Here is a 24,828-nt window from a genome sequence, read left to right as displayed (position 1 = left end):
GTTCATTACCAAACCTTTCACCGAGGCGCCGTCGATCCTTGACAATAGCCGGATAAACCACTTAAAATTAGCTCCCGATTGTCTCTGCTCCGCATCTCGTCAACAGCCCTCCCCCAACTTCCGGACCCAAAACGCGGAAGCGAGCGTGTAAGGCGTGTCTGGTGCCCGCCCGGTAGCAAGGTGGTCTCGATGCCAAACAGGACATCGGCGCCACCCCTATTAACGACCTGTCGCAACGGCGACCCTGTGACAGAGACCAGGGCCCCCGAGATATTAGGGCTCCATTATTGCTACACGAGGTGCCGACCGGCGATGGTGGAGGGGGTCAAGCGCCCCGAGCTTTCTGTCGCGACTGAAACGATGTTACGGGCGTCAGGATTCATTGCCAGCCCACCGGGTCACAAGGGGACAGCGAAGTTGCGCGCGGCAGTCGGGGAAGTTCGCTACCGCGAGTGAGTTACGAGATGCATTAGGATTAAGTGAGCGATGCCAGCGAGGACAAATGGAAGGTGGACGGTCACAGCGGAACCAGCGACTCTCCCTTGTTAATTGTCTCGTCCCCCCCCCTGTCTGTCTCTCCCTCCGTTTTCGTCATTTGGTGGCGCAACCCACTTAATCATCCACGATGTGGAATGTACTGCTTCGTAGGAAGTGTGGGATTTCGGGAGGACCAATGGTATGCTTAGCGGTGAGTACGCATTCGTGGTTAGCGTCGATCAATATTTAAATACTCAAAATAATATTTTGATTCTATAATTGCAAGAAATTCGGGAGTTCGCGATTTAAAGGAAAAAAAAAAAAAAAAGAAACGCAGCTATATTGTATTCATTGTATGTGCGCATGCGTAGTGGGCATTTAAGTATGTAATGATTGCATGGAATTTGTCAGTTCTCAGCATTACACGCAAAAAAAAAAATGTGATTATGCAGATAATGGACTTCTATCATGCAACTTGGCGATATATTGCTATGCAAATATTTATAACTGCAATTTCTTTTTAATCGTATTGCTATATTTCCAGCCCCTCTCCCCCGCAAAAAAAAATAACAGGATTGAGCCTTAAATCCAATCCGGTACAAAAACAGAGGACACCAGAAGCATATTCGCTATACCAACTACTTTATCGATGTGAAATATAGATTTAAAAAAAAAGAAAGAAAGAAAGAAAGAAAAAGTGAAGAAAAAATGAAGAAGAAAATTCATTATCTACTGAAATACAATTTATGTCTTACACGATCATTGAAGAAAGATAGAAAAATGAAGAAATATAAAACCCATTGCGTAATAATAATAATAAAAAGTGAGGATTTCTAGAAAGATCGACCACTTTCAATACAAACCAACCGGTAAAAGAGGCCATCGATTCGAGCGACTTCCCAATGGCTTCTGAGGTCTCAACGTGCCTAAATATAACGGGCCTAAATCCTTCAAACACAGCGACGATGATGATGGGACTGCTGACTCAGGCCGTTCGTTGCTGAACATTTGGGGAGTCAGCAACGGCCTGAGTCAGCAGTCCCATCATCACACAGCAAAGAATTGCAATCAAAGAAATTGGCGTTTGTTTCTAATTTATCACCCTTTAGGGAAGTGGGGATTGTGGAAAGGCCTTTCGTATAACAGAATTGCTTTTTGCAGATTTAAAAATTGGGGAAGGAAAGCCAGGAATAACAACGTCCAAAATGGAAAGGCGCAGCGGTTACGGAAAATCAGAGCACGATTATCGGCGAAGAGAAATCGTTTTTAATATTGATAACTACCATTAAGAGGGATTCTGAAGTAAAATAAGAAGAAGACTATTAAAGCTCGAGTAGAAAGAAATTCATGGTTAAGTCACCGTTAATAACTATAATAATGGCATTTACACCTAACGAGTGATGGTCGAGGATTGTTGTTATGAGTATTCCTGCGAACACGACCCCACTAGCCTGTCTTCAGGTTTAAACTCAAATGAGCATCGGAGGAAGCGGGATGAGCTTTTCGCGACAATCTGAGGCAACTTCAGGATTCCATGCCCCAAGTCGGGAAGTTTTAAACGTCATACGGATGTTTACTCGCTATTAGTAAAACGCAAACAGATAAGGGACATTTCGTTTTTTAATATTTGTACCCTTGGGAGTACTTCGACATATTGTCCGAAAAGGAGGGGCCACTGAAAGCTTCACCAGATGCACGTGGTGAAGAGGAGTGTTCATTTAGGACTCTGTTAGTAAGTAAAAGTTAACGAAAGTCAACTAAAGTCATGAAATTTCTCTATTCGACTGGAGGGGGGGGTGTTTAATGTATTGTTTTACAGGGCACAAAATAACAATCAGGATTATGAAATGTTTAAACTATTTTAATGGCGCAGAATTTTTGAAGTTAAAAGAAACAGAAAAAATAATAATAAGGTACACCAAGTAATCTCCCAAACATCTCGCGGAAAGACCTACTTAATGTTTCAGACATAAAAACAATTCTCAATAAAAATCGAGGTTCGCACATGATGGAATTTTAAGAGGACAAGAAATTTAAAGAAGAAATAAATTAAAAATAAAAACCACTCTATTTATAATCTGACTGCTGTTTCGATCGCAATTGTCATCAGTATTTATGGCGTAAGAGTATGCTGCATACTTTTCTATAGAAACTGATCTGCACGAATATGGATAAGGGAAGCTGTCTAGCATTCGTCGATGATGGGCTTGGAATGTTTAGTTCAATGATAAAATTATTTTAAGTGGGCGAACTTCCCATTTGAATGTCATCAATTCAATCTCGTCACATTTTGTTTCTTATATTTTTATGATAATCCCTCCCACGAAAGAGTACTCAAGTAATCAAAATCATTCCCCCACTAAGGATTTTCAGAAATATCCACAATAAATACAAGAAGAAGAAGAAGAAGTTTTAAAAAATGACGGTAATGATGAGTTAAATAAACATGTAGAGTTGATTCTACTCTACTTCAATAATAAATGACAACGAGTTTCCTAAGAACGCTGATTATATTTTTGTTTTTTTAGCAAAACTGGAGAGAAATATCTCCTGTTGCACAACTGTATGTATTGATGATTTACAAACCGTATTCGCAATAACGTGGCTGCATAACCTTTTGCTACAAAGCCACATTCGACTTTTAAAAAAAGAAAAACTGTGTTATCACCTGCACAAATGCGAGCGAATGGATTTGTACTTCGTTAGTAGAACAGTATCCAATAAAATAAACAAACAGATCCTCCTGATGGTGAATCAAATCTTATCCACGATCGTAATTTATATAGTAGTAAAACTTAGAACATGCCGTTAATCGTAAAACTGGATTAAAAACAAACAAAAACTCGTATGTCCCGCAAGCTTTATATTCAACCGGATTCGTCTGCTGCTCAACTTAATTTCGTTGGCTTTTCCTGCTAAGCCTAATTTTCACTTTCGGAAAATAAACATTTGAGTCGATCCAAACAATCCCCTCCATTGTGTAAATGACATTAAAACGATTACATTTCTGAGTTTGAAATTTAAATTCGTCGCGTGTGTTTAAGTGAAGCTACAAGAGAAATGTGTCTGCTTGCCGTAGCCACTGCCGACTGCTACCTGCTGAGTGCAGACGTCACCTCTCGCTGGTCGGGTGGCTTTCTTTAGCCACGTGCCAGAGGAGCCGTAAAAACCGATCTTTTCTTCGATGATTTATTGCGAACTAATCGACCGCTCGGATGACCAGTCCTGTCTGCACTAACTGCGCACGAGAATAATGACCCCACCCGCAAATGCAACGAGGGTCGGTTCTGTTTCCTTAACGAGGAGTCGATTGCGACGTTAAAAATTATTCCGCTGTTTTACGGTTGCGTGACCCTGCTAAAGGGTCAATGGAAAGAGGAATCGCCTTTTACATTTCGGATATAGAATAACACAGAAAAGTTCGTAACAAAATAACATAAAATTAAAATTAAAAAAAAAATAGTTTAATGGATTTTGGTGAAATGTGGCGGGGGGGGGTGAATACAACCTCAGATTCAATTCTAATTCAATTCACAATTTCGGGTTGATTTGCATTTTAGATAGTCTAATAGTACTTCTACACGATGAGCTTTTTGATGCAATTCTCTCTCTCTCTCTCTCTCTCTCTCTCTCTCTCTCTCTCTCTCTCTCTCTCTCTCTCTCTCTCTCTCTCTCTCTCTCTCTCGGCATTATGCTAAAAATGAAATATTCATGATATGGAATATAAAAATGCAAATTTCTCATCGGTGAAATTTTTCGTGTTTACTGAATTTAATATTTTTATCCACGATGAGTCTACTGACTCCATGGAGATACCCGTAATAATAATAATAGTAATAATAATATGTCCTGGAGTTAAGTACAAAACTAATCTGCGATGAATTTTATTTTACTTTTCTCTGAGCATATAAAAATACCGAAAGATATTCTCAAGCTTTTGGCCGTAAACTGTTTAATGTTAAAGTGTAATTATACACCAATTACATGCTTGTAAACTGGAATTATTTAATCCTTCAATTTACTTCTTAATGGATGGCAATGCTGTAGCCAATGAAGTTCGAACTGAGACTCGGCTATTGCTGTTACCCTCCTGCCATGATCAGAGCTTATAGCGCTGTATTATCCTACTCATACATTTTCTTTACAGATAACGGGGAATATGAAAAGCACTTTTGCTTCGCCCCATCTATCCAAACAGGGAAAAAAAAAACTTTCCAAATTGCATTACGGCCATCTTAAAACTAAATTGAAAAATATTTTTCATAATCTCAGTCTCGATTATGAAAAATGAAATCAAAATGAGTTTTTTCTCACTAGTTATTATTAGTTTATTATTATTATTATTATTATTATTATTATTATTATTATTATTACTCTCTGGTAGGCCCTAAGTCAGCCAAGTTGGATAGAATCCTGTGTTATATTTAGTAACTGAAGTAGCTCGTAAATCCGTTAACTATTTTTCCGTTAGTTAATCGCACCAACTTGCAGGCGAATCTGTTAATCGAGTAAATCTTTTCTAATTTCTTCCCTTCTAATGGATGCTCCTGGCCAGCGACTTGACATGAGGGTATCGCAACGTCTTTCTTTTTATAAGCAAAGCTTCTTAATTAAATTAATAATACCTAATCTTAAATTCATTGTCAACCAAAACACCTAAATACTTATATTCAGTAAAATTCTTCTTAAATCCCTTCATCTAAATCGATCTCACACATTAAATGTTAGTCCCACATCCCGTCCAAATTTTTGAGATCATACCGGAGGACAATTCATTACCGTACCGAGTTTCACGTCATCAGCAAAAAGAGGGATGTCGCGCTCAATATTTGAATGCGATCATCAAAGAATTTATTAAACAGCGAGGGCCCTGAACCCGAACTCTACTTGTAATCGGTTCAACCAATCAAACATCCATCTCGCAGAACACTCGTCAATATTCACCGGGCACATATGTTGTCGATCGGATTCGTAAGCGGAACGACGTCAAAGACTGTTGGAATCCAAATAAAACCCACCGTAGCCATCGCTGTGATCTGTTTCTCTCGTCACCTCCTTAAAAGCTAATCGATTTATGAATATTGATCGGTCCTTGACGTGCCTTGCTTAACACGTGTTCTCTGTCCCGGATGTTCTAATACGAATCCCGATCGTTTTTTCCCATTGTTTTGTCGACAATAATTATAATTTTCTCTTTATATGAAAAACGTCGATTACGAACTGATAGAATCCCTGGAAATAATCTTAGCGGTCCCTTAAAAATAATCTCGGGCAATTTAAATACCCACGACATACATTTGTGTGCATTGTAAGCACAACATGTTATCGCTTCATCCGATGTTTTAAAATGCTTCCCGCATTCACTTCTCGAAATGTGTTCACCTTTCTTCTTAAACACTGTCGAAGTACTTATTAAATTCTTTCTTTCTTTCTTGCAGGAAGTATTTTAAAGTGACGCCCACTAATTTTGTCATGTTAACATGTTAACTTTTATATTACCCTCTCTCTCTCTCTCTCTCTCTCTCTCTCTGCATATCTGTAAACATTTTACACTTGATTTAACTCTCTAGCTAACCACGCAAATTTATCTTTGCAATCGTTAACGTTAATTAACAATTCCATTAACAATAATTGCTGTTTGTATTCATGAATGTATTTTCTGATATCTTTCCTTCCTCTTTTTTTTTCTTATGACTTTTTTTTTCCTCTGAATTTCCCTGATGTTGTTGACAAATCCACGACTCCTCCCGTCCGTACAAGTTGCTATAAACATTTATTGCTTTCAGAAAGAGCTGCTTATTCTATTTAAGGCGGTGTCATTCACCCAGTCAACATCGACAATATTAAATCGCTGCCATAAGTTGCCCGTGATGTTAACACCTGCCATTCCAGTGCGGAAATACACTCCGTTTGCTAACCATTGCCACCTCGTGCTACTCTTCTACGCATGAATTTATCAAGTCGTCAACTGCATCTTTAGATCCTTGCTTATGAGCAACAGAACTGCTCCCCTCTTTCCCCATTAGATCTCCTATGGTAACTTCCCTTGTGTGCTGCTTGATCAAGTGGAGCCTCACCATTAATCCAAGCTTCAACAATCCCTGCGGTTCTTCCTATCTCCCAGTTGCTTTTTTATTCTTGTTTGGCATAAAGTCATTTTATTAATAGCAAAGACTTTTAATTGCGCAACATATCGCAATCGTAAGATCAAATAAGTCATTCTCTCTCTCTCCCTCTCAGTCACTCTGATTTCAAATATAAAAATTGAATAATGAATGAAGTGGGGAATTCATATCTTGATGTGTCGCCATGTGTGCTGACAAATGGCAGAAGCCAAGCACATATTTCATTTAATCCGGAAAATGTAACCTTAAACAGAAGGAGGAGCACTCCTCCCTCTCAAAGTTAACATCCCTTAGGGTAAGATTAATATGTTTGCGTAGGGAGAAAAATGACTTCCTCCTTCTGAAAGTTTATGAAGTTCTTCCGTTTCTTCGCCCCACCCTAGAACTCAGTTATTTGCTCTCTCAGGCATTCTAGGTGTATTTCGCAACAGGACTCGAATTCAATCGAACAAGTTTTAGATCCCAACCAAAGCGCCATTTATGCGTCTTTCACCACGAATTCCAAAAAGAGACATTGGAAAAGCGAAATACCCTAATTTGACTGAATCGAAGTCCGATTATATTGTCAAGCATTATTTCATGGAGTGTACTGGTGGGGAGTGTTCTACCGCAGTGTTATTAATTATCCGTTCTTCCTAACGGGTGATGAAGCGTGTAACAAGAACACATTCTTAGACATCACGACATGCAGAATGGGATTCCGTGACAAGATAGGATCTTCATTCTTATGTAGTTATTGGACAGTCTTTGTTGCTACAGGAAAGAAAAGCCTTCGAAACTGAATGATCCAGGAGTCCATACCTACTACCACCCCCACTGGGGAAAGTAAAAGTTGCTGCTAGTAGTCTGTGACCCTGCTTTAGGAAGGATTTTGTAGAAATCGCACGAGGCAACTAAGGAGGGCAAACTGTATTGTAGATTCAAATTGCGAATTGAGTAGGAATTTCGGAGTTAAAAAAAACTGGCTGTCAACACGGATCGAGACTGACTAACATCCTCAGTTAAAGGTCCTAGTAAATATTCCTTGGACCTTTGGGATTCTGAGCTGTTCCACCAGTGACGTAATGTCGACTTTCGAATCGAAGAAGGCGAATCAGTATTGAAAAAAGTTCAGTTATCTTTTTAAACTGCATTCGGATACTGAAATTGCCCGTACGAGTGTTTTCGATGTGACTAAAATAAAAACCGATTATGAAGTGTTCGAAACAAACAGTAATAAAAAATTATTAAAATAATTTTTTTATTTCATTATGTTCTCTTTTCTCTCGTTCGTTTATTTACTTATTCATATTTATTTGAAAAACCTCTAGCGAATCTTTCCTATATTTAATGAATACGTAATCTTTCTTTGTATTCGCCCATGGATGTGCCGATGACTTTTGACCTCAGAATATCTCTTATCCATAAAAGTTCGCGTGTTTCCCAAGAGATGGCGGTCTCTTCATTGTATCATTACAAGGCATGAACTTCTTTTTTTTTTTCTGCCTCTGTCGCTTGTGAATGGTTCTGTCCGACGGCTTGTATTTTTCATTGTTTTTATAAACAACTTGTTCAGTCAATTACAGTAATAGTTAATGAGTATTAATTATACGTTTGTTGCTTTACTTAACATAGACAGGTGGACTTTATGGAATAAACATGGACTAAATATGGACTTTACTAAATACAGACTCCAAACGGGAATTAAAAATCTCTTATTATCACTAAATAGAGAATGAACAACAGAAATACCGATTTATCGATTTAGACACCACTTTTTTAATTTTTCTTCTTAATTATCGCATAACATTTCGAATTTAGTACATGGATGATATATAAGGCGAAGGAAATATCAAGAAATGTCACAGGTCATCTACAAACTGATTAACGCCGTTTTAGTTCTTCCTGGGATCTTGACTTCAGTTTTAAAGTTCGGGGATGGAATCCTGTCTTATTAAGGACTTTTCAACTGAAGGTGAGTCCCTCCGCTCTCCCCAGTCGTAAAAATGAAAACGATTTATTTAAATTGTTTTTAAGGCTGATACGTGCCTGATTAGTAAACAGAATGGCGCCGAGCTTGCGCTGTTATCATCGATAACAGAATTGTGAAACTTTGATTTCAAGTTCAAATATTCAAATAAACGAAATTGATATTTTAAATTCTCATTAAAACACTTTAATAATATTAAACAGCGCTTCGAATTAAAATATCATACTTTTAAAAACAATTCTATACTATAAACCAAAGTCTCTCTCTCTCTCTCTCTCTCTCTCTCTCGTTTAATTTTCTAGACAACAACAACAACAACAAAAGAAAATGCAATCGATATCTAGAATAAAACTCAAATTGCAGAAGAAGAAGAAAAAAGTTAAAAACCACATCGCATATTTTTAATCCTTTCCCCTTGATCTTGACACTAAAAACTATGCAATTATTTATCAGATATTTTTGTCCACAAACATCCGATTTTCATAAAAATTTTATGAAAATAGGAATTACGATTACTTCGGATGATGTCACCAACACTCGAGGCTTTATTCCTCATCATTTTCTTATCCTTCTCACAAATCCGATTTTCCGACTCCGCAGGGGTCACAACCCAATGGCCGGAATTCCTCTTATTCGAAGTTTCAAAAAATTTCATGGCTAACCTCCAGACAGGGATTTCGGATTACTAACCTTTAGCTCACCCACAATATTGTTCTGCAACCTTTCGCGGACTGGAGTCACATAAATAAAAAAATAATAATAAATTAATTAATTTAAAAAAAACCATAATCAATTTAAATTATTTAGTAAAATAATGTAACAGACCCCTATAATGATTCTTTTATTGTTATTACGCTGGGACACTTCGAAGGAATCCAAGGACTCGTAGTGGATAATGAATGATCAAAATAAAAAATAAAAATAAACTGCGCTGCATGAAATTTGCTTTCTACATATTCGAGTCTGGAGGGGATTTAGTGGCTCGTGCATGAGGGAAGGAATGGGAATGGATTTGGCGTGCGCAAGTTCTCGTGGTTGTGCAGAATTTCTTTCTTTGGCAGAAAGAAAGAAAGAAAGAAATCAAAGTTTGTTTGTTTGTTTGTCTGTCTGCCTGTTTCTTCATAGTGTCTATACCTTACTCTAAAAAAGAAATACATTCTTGTTGAGCATGCGCGAGTGTTATAATTCCTGAACATGGATTTCTGCGCAAGCGCGCAACTGTAGATGGAATCTTGATTAACGTGGGAAGACTTGAACGAGTAACTTAATTACAAACTTAAGTTGCATAAAAAAAATATCCTTACGATTTTCTGATTGAGTTAGCATCAGCGAATCAACACAAGATTCTCATGAGTGATTTCAATCGCCATCTCTGTTGTTGATTCAGCTCCTAAAGTAATAATAATAATAATAATATAGTAATAAGTCAGTAATAATGTAGATGGCGTTGATGGTAGTAGTAGTATTAAGTAGTGGTGGGTGAAGAGAGTGAGGTGTATTCAGCGAGGCAGAGTTGAGTGCCCTCCCTCGACGAGTCCTTGAACTCCTTGGAGGTGTCACATAATAATAATAATAATAATAATAATAATAATAATAATAATAATTTCATGGAATCCCACGACTTGTCGCTGGAGACGACTCCACGCTATCCGTTCTACCGTAGGCACTTCACCTCTGAATGAAAAAATTAGAATAATCAAAGAAAATGCGTTGAATGATCTGCAGTTCTAATTTATTGCGTAGAAAATAATTATCCAAATATGAATTAACATAATCTAAATCCACGTACTTTGTAGATTACATAACCATGCAAACACATAAAAATGTAATAAATAATTATAAGAAAACTGTTTTTTGAAAACATTCACAAAATTAGAATAATACTTAACGTTCTTCAAAATGTTAAAATAATGCGAAAATAAATGCACAAAAATTACAGTCAAAGGGAAACAACTTGATAATTAGTACTTTGTTGCATTCCCCTTAGCTTTTTCGACAGTTCGTAAACGGTTGGGCGTATTATTTACTAGCGGTTCACAGTCTTTTTTTTTTTAATCAAAACATGCCCATGTGGTCTACAGTCCAGAAAAAAGTTCATTTTTGCCTCTTTGGGCAATTTCTTGAAGATTTTACTTCATAATTCCCCACAAATTTTCGATGGAGTTTAAATCTGGTGAGTTACATTTGCCTTTCTTTGAGCCATCTAGTGGTGATTTTGGAAGTGTGACAAGAAGCTGAATAGTGCTTGAAAAAGAAAATCACCATCACATAAGTCTTCCGATGCTGAAAACATAAAGTGCTCAAGAATTTCTTGGTACACTTTGGAATTGACTCAAATTTTGGACACAGTACACAGCCCACCTGGACCCTCTGCTGTCATACAATCCCATATATACCATGACAGGGGTTGAGAATTTCACCGAACGTTTCATGCATTCTTTATCAAATGCTTCTTAAGACGCCAAACACGTATCCCTTGATCACTATGGCACACAAAACATACTTTCATCGTTAAAAAGTACCTTTTTCAGTCCTCTTGACCCCACAACAGTCTTTGCTTACACCATCGCACTCCCTTTTGCTTGGAAGTCATAAACAAACTCACGTGATTTAAAATCCTTGTGAAGTCTTCTGCAGCGATTATTTTGAAATCTCCGGTTATTAGAATATTGTCTCAATTCTCCACTCACACTTGCTTGAGAACATTTCAATTCCTTAGCTATAAACTGTTGAGTTTGAGCTTCTTTGTGTAGAGACGCCGTGCGAAACTTCTTAGCTTCGATATGTCACTCATTCGACCCATGTTTAGCAAGTGATTAGCTGAAATCCACGCGTTAACGATTCCTCCCACACGAGTCAGTTCCGCAGATACTGAAATGAATGCTATTTGTATGCTCTCCTCAAAATTAGTCGGCAAAATTTGGAATATTCTGATATTTTGAACCACTTTAAAAATTATTCTAATTTTGTGAATGTTTTCAAATAACAGTTTTCTTATAATTTATATTACATTTTTATGCGTTTAATGGTTATATAATCTGCAAAGTACGTAGATTTAGATGATGCTAATTCATATTTGGTAATCAATAAATTAGAATTGCAAATCATTCACCACATTTCCTTTGATTATTCCGATTCGGAAGTGTATACCGTCCATTACATACCGCGTGGTATTTTTATCTGTTCAACGGGCATTCTCTGTTCAGTCTGCGTTGATTGGGGAAGGAAAAATTGGAATATCTGAAAGAGAGAGAAAGGGATAATATATATACATACATATATGATGTACGATTCATGACACACGAGTACAATATATCAATGGCTTCTATTCAAATGTGTTTCACTGCAATTAGATGGACCTACCGTATTTCAATGCTTTAAATCTAATTTACTTAGGCGTATCAATATATATATATATTTATTATATAGTATTATGTATATATATATACATAATACTGTATAATAAATTATAATACTATAAATAAATTATATAGTATTATAAATGAAAATGAGTATATATATATATATATACATAATAAACTTATATATATCAGTTAGCTATAATAAATATATTATAATATATTAGCACATGTCCTTACATATTTTCTCTTGAAAAACTTGAGATAATAACCAAGTATAAAAAACGGACATGAATTTCTTCCGACGCCTGGAATCGAACCCGCGCCTCCTGAGTTAGAGCGAGGTATCCTAACCACAACACTGGATAATAATATCATCAGGGATTCTTATCAATCTTAAGGACAAATATAATGTCCAACTCGTTTCTGTTGGCCGATACGTTGAATGTTTTTCAAATATTGCTTTCCAATCTTTAATGGTGAGACTGCTGTTGAAAATTCATAGAAACAAAAGAATTTGAATTTTACTGATTTACCTCGTGAGGGTGCACGAGATACTTTACACAGATTTTGATCAAACGAAAGGTCAAAACTAAGTTCTCGTTCCCAACGTCAAAAGGATTAAACCATTTTTTCATTTTATTTAACCGTAACAAGACTCCCCCCCCTTCCTCATATACTGGAAACGTTTTCAAAACATTCGCATGTTCTGAACAAAATTTCAATGCCGATACGCAAAGTGGGAATTCCCGTTCACACCGGATTTTTTTTGTTTGTGCTGAAGCTTGTGAGAGTAAATGAAACGCTTTTTTATGCATGAGAGGAGGGGGGGGGGGATAGACAACAGGAGGCAAAATACAAAACCAAAGGAGACAAATGGAAGAAAATACTAGGGAGAGGAGAGGAGTAGGAAGAATAAAATGGCAGGGCTGTGAAGAAGGACAGAAGTAGATTGAGGAAAGAAAGAAAAATATGTGAGAGAGAGACAGTAAGAGAGAGAAAGTAGATAGAAGAAAGAAAGAGTGAGAAAGAAGCAGGCTCTAAGAGTGAGAGAGAGAGAGAAAAGTGAAAAGCAGTAGTATTAAGCCGTCTCTTTCATCACCAACTGATGTCTCAACGATTTGCTCTTCGGCTCTGTTTTAGGTCAGAAAGAGATTCTCTTGTAAATTTGTATCCTTTCAGAAACAGAGCGAAAGGATTGTCGGTGCTGATTTAGGGCTTGAGTAATTTTCTTATCTATTTCTCTCTCTCTCTCTCTCTCTCTCTCTCTCTCTCATCTAGATTTTTATTTCATTTTATTTTTATGCTGGACAAGTTGGTTGGTCGAACTATGATACGGTAGTACCACGTGTGGGAAGAAGTTATTCCAGAATAGAAACTATTATTATTATTACGGACAGCGGAAGCAGAACATTTACAAATTTTGCAGATTCACTATAAATTCGTGATTAGTGTGGCGTAAGAAGTTCCCATATCAGAGTCACTTTTCTTCTTTCAGCACGGCCTACCAAAGAAAGTGTTTGAAAATTGACACTTTGGTAGTAGAAGTGCACAAAAGTTCGAATAGCAGAGCTTTTTTTTTAATTAATCTGAATCCTATTCATAAAAAGGATAGTAATTATAGTAGAGCAGTAATGGCTAAATAATCTGAAAACCAGTTTTCCGTTAGTTCGAAGAGGAGAAACGATCAATTTAACTAACCAAACTGGTAACTCGAAACCAAACATTGCTTAAGCCACTCCATTAACCACATCGGGAATTGAAACACATCCTCGAACTTGATGTAGATGAACAGTTAAATGACTTAGGTGGTAATTTAGATGATTTTTATCGCCGATGTAAGACACTGTCGGAAGATTTTTAATTTCTAAGGTGCTACCAGTCTTGAAATAGCGTTTTGAAAGAACATATTTCGAAGTCTAGGAAAGCTCTGAATGCGAAGACTAGAAAATAAAGTGAACACGAGAAGAGATCTGAATGTTAACAAAAGTAAGGTAAAGCGAAGTTTCGAAATAACAATTTTTCACTTTATAGAATTAATTAAAAGCAACCAACTACTCACCAATTCATTAATTAAGGCTCTACAATATCCAATACAAGCAAACATGACATCGCCTTTATTACGATGCATTTATTATTATCGATGGAAATGTATTTCTGTCGATCCTTGGTTAGATTAAAAGAAGAAAAATTCCCGATTATGGGAGGGAAAACAATTCTGCTTTCGTATGAACCAGCTAATTTGCGTTTGGGTGAAAAGTCTTCCCTGTAACGATTCCTTTTGTACGGCGATGATAAAATTGGAAATGGAATTCGCTATTTCCAACCGGACTGCGCTACGGTGGCGAAAGGTACGCAGTGAAAAATATCTTCGGTTGTCATTAGAATTCCTCCGGTTTCACGAACAAATTTTGCGATAAAGCTAAACAGCGTTTAGCTTTATCGCAAAATACACGAGAATTTGCTTCTGTAAAACCTTCGCTGCTTCCACCAATTTCAACACGAATCTTAACCATTGATGTAAATCGCAATTCCAGTTTCTTTTAACAACCGTCGGATCTCAGTTATTTAAGGGATCTGCGTCGTTACTTTCCGACATAAGGTTTATGATGACAACACACACAAGCAAGAAGCAATGAACGAACCTCAGAATACCCCTGATTCTTATACCCATTAGTCTCATCGACGATCGAGTCTGTGTTCCTAACTTTTACGCCATCTTTAAAATCTACGTAGAACTGCATCATACAGAACTGCAAATTACCGCAATGTTTTTCGATAGCCTCATATTTAAATTCGTAGATTTTTTGCTCTTATCAGGAAAAGTTTTTTAAACATCTCTCAAGTGATCAATAATCCTTAATGTGCCAAGTATTATAGTACGAAAAACGTTCTTCTACTATCATCATCATCGTCCTTTCATGGATTTAGGTCCAAACATCTGTTCCCATCTCGTTTGGTCGTCCCTGACTTTCGCGTCTTGGATGGTAGTTTTGAAGGATCTATTTTTGGATAACCTTGAACTATCCATTCTTTTAAAATGTTCAGTCCGCTTCTATTTTTAATTCCTTAGGTACACCTCTGTTTCCTTTTGTTTTTTCCAGAAAACAAAGAAATTTCTCATAATCTGCTGTATTTTGGGGGAATTTCATTTTTCCTCCAGTTTCTGTTATTTTTTCTTCTGCAGATTTTATGGTCCATAACTCACTTCACAAACATATTATATATAAACGAAGCAAAATAATAATAATAATAATAATAATAATAATACTGTTATTTTATTTTATTTTTCTTTATTGATCTCTCAAATATTTACATATATACAATGATCATCTTGAGTAACATTCGGTATATTATTTTACAAGGTTCAGCACTAAGTGCTGCACATAATGAGATTTCAATAATAATGATGATAACATAGTTTTTTTGCTATCTTTTAAAATAACAATCGCAGTAATAATTTGCAATTATATAGTTCAGAGTAAAACAAGTTATATAATATTACATGTGGTTTACTTTTTTTTTTCAAGTTTGAGAAAGAGTGATTATACAACAGTATTCACGCGTGTGCAATTAAAATATTATATTTCCTATTTCTCACAAACATACAATGTAAACTCATGATTTACATAATTTTTTAATAATAAGAATAATTTATTACATTATTTTTTCATGTTACATAAGAGTATTATATTAATGATATTATCACATAATAATCAGTATCTTCTTTATTGTTGCGTACTTTACTGTTTTATTACATAATCTGCTTCTTTGGTTATAAGGATTGCGTGCGGTTCAGTGAGACGAGTTAATCCCACCTACTTCGAAGCTTGGGTTAGCTTTTGTGAAGAGAGTGAGATTTTGGCTTCGCTATTTATGTAGTTGCTACTGTTTATGTATGGAATGTAGGCATTGGATGCTGGTGATTTGTGATGTGCATATTAGTGTTACTGGTGTATTAACTTGGTTGGTATATTTTCCAGAGTTCGTTTTTTAATGTTCTCTAGTTATCTACGTGTTTTAACTTTCTTGGCAGGTTGTTGAGTTGCGTGGGTATCTTCATATGATCTCAGAAAAGAACCGTTTGAGTTGTTGAAGGGTGTGGGGATGTAGAGAGTTGTTGTGGGTCGTGTTATACGATATGTGTCTCTATTGTTTCGATAGGTGATGTTGAAGTAATTCCTTGTTAATGTCATGTAGTGTTTCAGGTTTTTAATGCTCAGAATTCTGTGTGTCTCCAAGTGCTTGTCGGATATTGGTTGTTGCGTGTAAGGTGTCCAAATCACAGTTGACACAATTTTCTTCTGCTATGTTTCTAATTTTGTTAGGTGGCTGTCTGATGTGTTTGCATAGACTCTTATTCCGTATCTGAGTAGGGATTCGCAGGTACAGTGATATAGGAGTTTTTTTATGTTGGATGGAATAATGTCTTTTACTTGGAAGAGTTTTGCTGCGATGATCCGGAGTTTGGTATGTAGGTATTCTATATGTTTTATCCATTTAAGGTGGCAATCTATATAGAGATCAAGGTAGCGATATGTGTGACAATGTATCGATAGTGATGCGGGGCGTATGATTCTTGGGTTGTGTATTATCAGCATCTGTGTTTTGCTGCCGTTGATTAGAATTGCGTTTTGGTGGAAGTATGTTGTGATTTCATTTCGGTCTTGTTGTGCTTTGCAGAGAGCCGTGTTTATGTCTGTGTGGATTGCTAGTAGTGCGGTGTCATCTGCGTACTGAAATATTTGACTTCTTATGGCCATTTATGAACAGCATTAATGTATATGTTGAATAATGTGGGTGATAATATGACACCTTGAGACACACGGTGTTTTGTTTGTATACCCCGACTGTGACATGTACCTATTTTTATTACTTATGTTCTGTTTGACAGGTAGTTCCTGAACCATGTGTGCAGTGTTCCTCTTATAGCTATTGAGTATAGTTTGGTGAGTAGTATGTCATGTTCAAGTGTGTCAAATGCTTTGGTTAAGTCAAGCAGTATAAGGACGGCGTACTTGTTTTTGTCGAGAGCTTTGTTTGTTGTGTCGGCGATGTCTTCTAATAAAGTGATGGTGGGTTTTGTTTTCTGAAAGCCGTATTCGTTCTGTGAGATGATGTTGTACTTCTGTAAATAGTTCTGTAGTCTGGTGTGCGTTATATTTTCTAGAATTTTTGAGATGACTGGTAGGGTAGCTGTTGATCTGAATATCGTTTCTTTTGCCGTGTTTGTATATTGACGTAATTACTGCAGTTTTTAGTTGTTGTGGAATAATGCCGGTGTTGATTATTATGTTCACGAGTCTGAAAAGTATTGGAGTTATTTGTTCAAAGTGTGTTACAAGGTCTGTGAGTCTTATTTTGTCTATTCCTGGAGTGGTCTTTGGTTTTAGTTGGTTGAGTACTTCTTTCAGTTACTGTTTTGTTAGGGGTGGAAAATACATCGTTTGTTGTTGACTTTGTGTCGGTAGTATTTTGTGGATCGTTGGTAGTTTGTCTTTTTTGAGTTGCGTGATGTTGTTTGTGAAGGCATCGTTGAAAGAGTCTGCTAGTTCCTCTTGGTTTGTGCCCGACCGAAACTTTTTGGAATAAAATCTTGTGCTGAAGTTTTCTTTTTTCGAGTTACTAATTCGTTGAGTTAATCCCACAATTAATAAAAATAATAATAATAATAATAATAAAGTCGCTAAAATTGTGTGTGCTGTTATTGAGCTTTCCCTGTTGTAAAATCTTGCGTTATTCAACATAACTTAAATTATTTCTAAAAATTGCTTTCTATTTGATTTGCGATGTTTTGTTCTTAATGGCTGCCGATTAGAGATAAAAAATTCCCGAAGTAAAAGACCCATCCTTCAATTAGGTATAGGAATCTGGTTGCGCGCAAAAATGTTAATCTCTGCTCTTCATAACTGTGAGTATCAAATCATTAAACGCCTCTTCAGAAGTCAAGAAGATGTGAGAATTACTTTAATGAATCACTGGGGGGGGGGGGGATTATTCTTTAGACCAGAAAGTGAACTGAATGATGTTTAAATAACTTTTAACCACTGAATTCCTGAGAATGCGTTTTCTAAATGGGATTGTTTGGATCAATAAAATACCATTTTACTGTGATAATTCCTCCGCAGGTATTCTTAAAAAGTCTGACGATTAAGATGAACGTCATGCTTTGTGCTTGTCATGCTTAATGTTACCCCACTATAGTGGCTTTCAAATCCAATTCCAGAAAGGAAAAAAAAAGTTAAAAAATCATAATTAAAACAGTAGCGAGCAGAGCCGGAAAAATTCGATATTGTCCTGTTTGGTGAACTAAAAACACTAAAAAAAATCATTGCCGACAATTACTTCAACTATCGAGTAATCAGAAATGCTGTCCTCAAATATAATAGCGTAATTAATTACAACTCATCGTTTGCATTCCATATCTGAAAAACGCATAGAAAAAAGATACCTACGACAGCGATTTAATACAATTTTAAAAATAGCGCACAAACTGCTCCACTAAAGACTTCAATCCCTCCTTATTTCTAAGATGTCAAGTATTTCCCTTTTCTTATTTAATCTGTTCTTATCTTGACCATCTTACAGATCGAATCACTGGGATTAAACAGGATCATTCGGAATTAAATACAAGGGAATCACTGCTCCCTCCCTCCCCCATATTTCGGAAAAGACGATTGTGCTTCAGGGACTGTTGGTAAAAACAATAAAAATTCTGTAAGGAATCCGAAGAGATTCTAAGGAACTATCCTTGAACGAGGATTTCCACTCGCCGAATTGCAAGAAACGGTTAAAAGAGAACATCACCGATCAGCTGAGGCGAAACTGTCTCCTTTTCACCTTTCTGGTAATTTTACGTGGAAAATATGGCAGCGTTTTAAACGTTTTTCAGGACATGACCAGCAAAATACTCGGTGCAGGACATTTCTATCCCACATTCAAATCTGATGTCTACAAAATTCACGTTCACAAAATAACCCCACCAACAGATCGCTGAATTCATTTTACTTCGTCGTCCCTTTGGAGCTTCTGAATAACGCTGCCGAAATTATTCTCACACGTCGGTGTTTTATAAGCACTTTATTTTCCCCAAAACTTGTCTTCGGGGTCTGTCCTTGAGATGCCATTCACTTGAGTGGATATATAAATTACACAAAATATAAATATTTTGGCCCATTCCTCTCAAAAATTGGAGTCCGTTCCTGTAATAGAGGTAGACGCGAAGTTCTAGTCTTCAGTCGACACTCTTCCCAAAGGTGCTCTAGATTGGGACTCTGTGCTGATCGGTTTAAAGCACGTTGCCGTAGATCGTGCAGCATGATTAGGGCATTTCAAAAGTACGTGGGGCTCGGGGACAGAATTGTTGCTATGATTATAATTATTAGCGATATCCCAAAATCAAACGTCCTAGTTTGAAATTTTCTGTGCACTCCTCTGATGAGGATAAACTAAATAAAATTGCAAATAAATAAATACTTCATTAAAAAATAATAACTTTTTGTTTTTGAAATGCGATATTTGAAAAAGAGAGGAGTTGTTGCACAACAAACGGTAAGGACAAAGTCTGACCGTATGCAAAACAGAAAGAAAAAAAAATTGAAATATTTATGTGTTCTAATGAAGATTGTAATAAGAGATTTATGAATAATTTTAGGGATAGAATAACTTTTTCTGTCAAAAACATTGCATTAAATATTTACATAAATAGCTGCTTCTCAGAGAAGAAGAAAAAATAATTGTGTGTGGAGGGAATTCGGCCATATCAAATCAATATCAAAAGCTTTTGTGGATTGCAAGATAAAATGCAATAAGCACTCAAAAGAGAAGCTTGTAGGATTAGGAGAAAACGCTCTCGGTGCACTGCCTCCTTCGCATGGCTCTGAGACACGACGAGTTACGTAATTATGTGGGTATTCGATAACGTTCCCATAGAATTGTCGAGAATGTGAATAACATCTCTCTGTGTTGATTGTTCCATGCGCTACAATAAAGGACCACCCACAACTGTCAAAAGAACACTCACGATGGGCTGAACTCCACAACCACTCAAAATGTGAAGAGTAAATTTCCTCACGCGCTCTTGCACATTCACTGAATATACAAAACTGCAATATTTGCTGCGTACTTTATCACACCTTTGCAATAAAATTTATTCGAAAGAACTCTGCAGCGCATAACATAACGCTAAAACGCACGTTTTATTTTAAAATTGCAAAAATTTAATACATATTACGCTAACTAATAAAAACTGTTGCGTATATTTTTGTGCTTTTTGTAAAAATATTTTGGAAAAAAAAAATATTAGAAGGCGTAATATTAAGAACTTTCATGTTTTATATGAAATAAATATATTTTTATACATAATTTAATTTTTTTCCTTTTTTTCTCAAACATTTGCAAACGAGATGTTACATTCATTCTTTACTTTTCTTCAATCGGTGTGAAGTTTTATAAACCCATCACTAGAGGTCTCTGATTTATAAAAGCGAACATGCAAGTGTAAAGGAAATGGTGATAAGCTATTAGGCGACCACAGTGTAAACCGTTTTGCATTCCGATATCGCTTTAGTAAAAAAAAAAAAAAAAATAATAATAAAATAATAAAAATATGAAAGCGCTTCAGCGAACAAGACTTCGGTTCTTTCATGACTTACGAAGCTACTAGATGACAGTTTGGCAGATTAGAAATAAAGTTTCACACTTTCGAAAACGACTTTACTTTCAAATAAAAGCTTTCGTTTCAGCGAAATATCGCTGACCTTGGTGAGACAGGGCTTGCGAAGAAGAAAGAAAAACTTTTTTACTGACAAAAATTATCGTGTTGGAAAGGTCAAACCAAAAAAGTTTCCAAATATACGACCCCCACAGTTATCCAGAACACTGATATACTCACAGAATCAGGGAGTCGTGATTCTGGGTGTTACGACCAAATGATGTAACACATACCACGATGAAGAACCCCACACCATTACACTTCCAACTTCATCGTTGGAATACCCAAAACAGATCCATCGGAATGCAAAAGTACGGAGCATAATTAGCCTCTCCGCAGAACGATTTCTATTGTCTACGACCTCGGTTCGGTGAATTAAAGGACTATGAGACACAGCTCTGTGAAATGCTGTTAACTGTCCTGCGTACTCATGACTTCCAATAGAACAGCTGAGTGTCGTATGCACAAAGTTATCTTCTGTGTACTTGCACTATTAGCCTGCAAAGTGATGAGCGACTTTCATTAGGTTAGTGCATTTATCCATTCAATACTAACACGAAAGACATTCATATTAAGCGGAGAAATTGTTTACCGTATGCCAATAAAATATATTTAAATAATAATAAAATAAAAGACATTAACCTTTGCAAAGACCGGAAGCAGTTATTTAAATTTAGGAGAAAAATCATCTTAAAGTTACAATTTTGTACGTACAGTCGTATCTATAATTTTTATCTGAGTCATTTGCGTATGCAAATCATTCGAATTAGAGCAGTCAGATAATCCACATTTAAGCAGAAAAAATTTATTAACAGAATATGTAGTGTAATCAAAATAATTATCGATTCATAACATTATATTATCATTAATAATCAAAATAATAATAATAAAATATAAAACAATAATGAAATTTCCATAACCATTGCTCCAACAGCAACACTATTATCTCTGGGCACATTGCGTGGAGATGATGTCGAATTAAGAGGTGGGCGTTTTTATTTTAGTGTTGGATTTACAATGACAACCAGGTAGAAGATACCATTCCTCGGTGAATCGTTTCAAAAGTTGGTTTAGTTTTACGAAAGAAAAAAAAAAGTGGGGAAAAATTTGATTTTCGTCCCAGCTTGAGACTGATCCCATTGCTTAGCCCGAAACGGGACATTCTTTCAGCTGAAGACAGAATTTGAATTTACGTTTGTCTTCAAGGAAAACGACGCGAGATGAAATCGCTGAATACGCTTATTTCAAGAGGAGAGAAGATGGCGGCGAAGTGAGGGTGGGATTCTGGGAAATCTGCGTTTTGTTCAGCAGAGGAGGAAACTTTTTCATCCACAGATCGAAATATTTATTTTAACATTTCGTTAAAGGAACACCAATTTACGATATCGAGCCTTCCTCTCCGCCGAGGACAGAAAGAAGCCTCCTTTCAAATACTAGATTTCAACCTTCTCTCTCTCCTGAAGAGTGATGTTAATCCTAAATTCCCGAGCAGGCTTCGAGGTTGTCCCTTGGATTTAATTTGATCTCAAGTCCTATCAGCGCTCTACTTACAATTTCGAACCAAGCGTAGATGGTCCGAGGGACAGCCCACGTGCTCTACGTGCCGGACCACTCTGAATGTTTCTTCCTGATTTTGTTAAAGAATTTCTTCATTTTGTGCTAAAGCCAACGAGTTGTTTCCATCGTCCATTTCTCATTGAGAGTTCTGCTGCTTCTGCCTTCGCAAATATTTGAGGTCTTCGCTATTGCCGGAGTGAGTTGCGAAATCTCGTCACCTCGAATATTTAATTAAAGGGGACGAAATATTTCTTCGAGTTTAAAAATCAGTTTCTTAAAACATTAATAAAGTTCCTTATAAAATATTCATTTTAAATATTTCTTATATAATCACTGCGATGTTATTAGTGAAAGCTGATCAATGAAAAATATTTAAACATTGAAAAAAATATAAATATAAATATAAATATAAATATAAATATATACATGGGATGTTGCTATCTTAATTTTGCAGAAATTAAATAAATTGAATTTTAGGAAAAAATAACTAAAAAAAAAAATGACTCCCAAAAATCCCACCAAGAGCTGTCTTTCGAGTAGGTCTAATATTAACAACCCCATTCAAGCAACTTCGTTGTAATCGGTAATTATTCTTTTAACTTAAATTTTCTTTCTATCTTCACGAATGAGCTGAAAACAGCATAAACTTTATCTTAGTCCGAAACTCATTATCTCTTCGCAGTTACTGCAGCCCTTGAAAAAACAAAATGTTGGAATTCGCACGCGAGTCGAGTGGCCAATCTGCATAGCTTAACACTCCGCTAGATCAAAGCCGTTCCAATTATCTGGAGCATGAGAAAGACGGTCGCGAATGCATCGACGGCGGAGCAGGTTGGTGGTCCGGCAGAAAGACGAAAGCCATCCCTGACACAATGAAAAATTGGAGGACAACTTGGAGCCACTTTGGGTTCTCTGTTTACGTCGCCCTGTAGTGTTCTTTTTTTTTTCTTCTTCTTCCTCTCTCGAGAGGGGGTAAACCGAGGGGTATTACCCATTTAGCGCGGCCATTCCGGAGACGCCTGGCTGCCCAGAGTGGCCAGGCGGTGTTTTGTAGGGCAGCTGCCGGCTAGGACCTTGCTTGCCCAGAGCGGCGTCGGAGGAGAGACGGACACGAAAATCCACTTAGCTTGTGTCACGCAGAAGTTGTGTGTCCCGTAGCCGGGAGACCGAGGAGGGAAAAAGAGCAGGGGGATGTCTGTACAGCGTGAGCGGCATAGTAACACGTTCAAGTGGCCTTTTACTCGCGCTGCCAAATGCTATGGAACCCGCATACATACGGCCAATAAACGGAGAACTCTCTCAGGGTCAATTAGCTCTACCCTTAGAGTAGTCACTCGAGAGAATTCCCTTCCTTCCCCCCCCTTCCGTCTCTATCTCCCTCCGGACGCCTTTGGCATCCTCTTCCGATCACTTTCATCTTTTTTTTCCCCCTTCGCTGTTGTTGTTGTTGTCGTTGTTTGATTTATAATCTCTTCTTTCTCTCGTTGCTTATTAACGTTAAGTACAAAATGGAATGAATGCATGACAGCGGTAAATCACGAGCACAACGCTTGCGCATGCGTCGTCGGCTGTGTTTTACATGTAGGTCACGTTATGCTCCGAGATGGTGGCATCCGAAATATGCACGTTACGATTTATACAAGTCATAAATAGAGCTCATATTATTCGGAATGGTCAAAGGTCGCGTCATTTCGACGAAGGATGAATGCGAGGGAGGTACGAGATTTTTTGGGTAACCTTCTCGACCTATCCATGGCCTACATATTTATTTACAGACATACAAACCTAATGGTTATTCTTTTATTTGAAGTGAGTTATGCGCAGAGTCGTGTTGCCTCTCTGAGCAACTCTTCCTTCCTTTGACTACGAAGAGAGCTCATTCAGCCGCCGATTTTCTGACCCAGAGTGGGAGAAGCTAGTTATTAATCTGCACATTTTTATTAAAGCCCATATTTATTAAGTTGTTAATTTTTATTTCTACTGAGAAATTAAAGTTAATAACTCTGTAATATTAATTTATTAACTTTATATTTAGTAAGTTATTATTTATTTCTGTTGAGAATTTTAATATAATAAGCAAAGAAAGTGTGTCACCAAATTATCTTTACCGACTGATTTCTTGTAACTCAGTATTAGCGCTGCTTGCTTTATCGAGACGAAGCAACTAAGGATCGTCTATAAATTCATATTCTCAGAATAGTTTGTTTTGCCATAGTTAGAAGAAGAGGAACCAAGACTCTCCTCCCCTTACCCACAGTGTTAGTTGTGAGAGACATAACATTTGCCCTTCACGTGGAAACATTTCAGCGTCTCTCTCTCTCTCTCTCTCTCTCTCTCTCTCTCTCTCTCTCTTTCTCCCCGGACTGAAGGAATCTTCATAAGGATTTTTCCATTGCAGGTGAGTTCGCCAGTCTTAATAGGAAAGTGGGAGAGTTTTGATACGAGTTTTCAATCACACCCCTTTAGACGAACACGTGCTATTAACGTGATCCACTGGCCCCAAAGCTTAGGCCGTACTTCAGATCAAACCAGAACCCTTCCATCTCTGTATAAGTCCAACTAGCCTTCAGTTGAAAGAAAAGCATCTCAGACACGATTTGAACTCATTTTTTCCCCCTTCAACCGAAA

The 24,828-nt window shown here is 36.9% G+C and overlaps 1 protein-coding gene across 2 annotated transcripts in view; it reads left to right on the top strand.

Annotated features, from left to right (window-relative positions):
* The first annotated feature begins 332 nt into the window (after positions 1-332).
* Positions 333-24,828, top strand: part of LOC150097821 (GATA-binding factor 6-A-like) — a 128,890-nt gene continuing 104,394 nt past the window's right edge. For both annotated transcript variants that reach the window (XM_090407460.1, XM_090407458.1), the window contains exon 1: positions 333-688. In XM_090407460.1, coding sequence (XP_090263586.1) covers positions 679-688 — 10 coding nt within the window. In that variant the 5' untranslated portion in view covers positions 333-678. The remainder of the gene's footprint in view (positions 689-24,828) is intronic.

Source organism: Typopeltis vanoorti, chromosome 17, assembly GCF_054136105.1.
Source record: "Typopeltis vanoorti isolate ZY-2024b chromosome 17, IOZ_Tvanoo_1.0, whole genome shotgun sequence".
In the NCBI taxonomy this organism is placed as follows: domain Eukaryota; kingdom Metazoa; phylum Arthropoda; class Arachnida; order Uropygi; family Thelyphonidae; genus Typopeltis; species Typopeltis vanoorti.
This window is presented reverse-complemented; position numbering and strand designations above follow the sequence as displayed.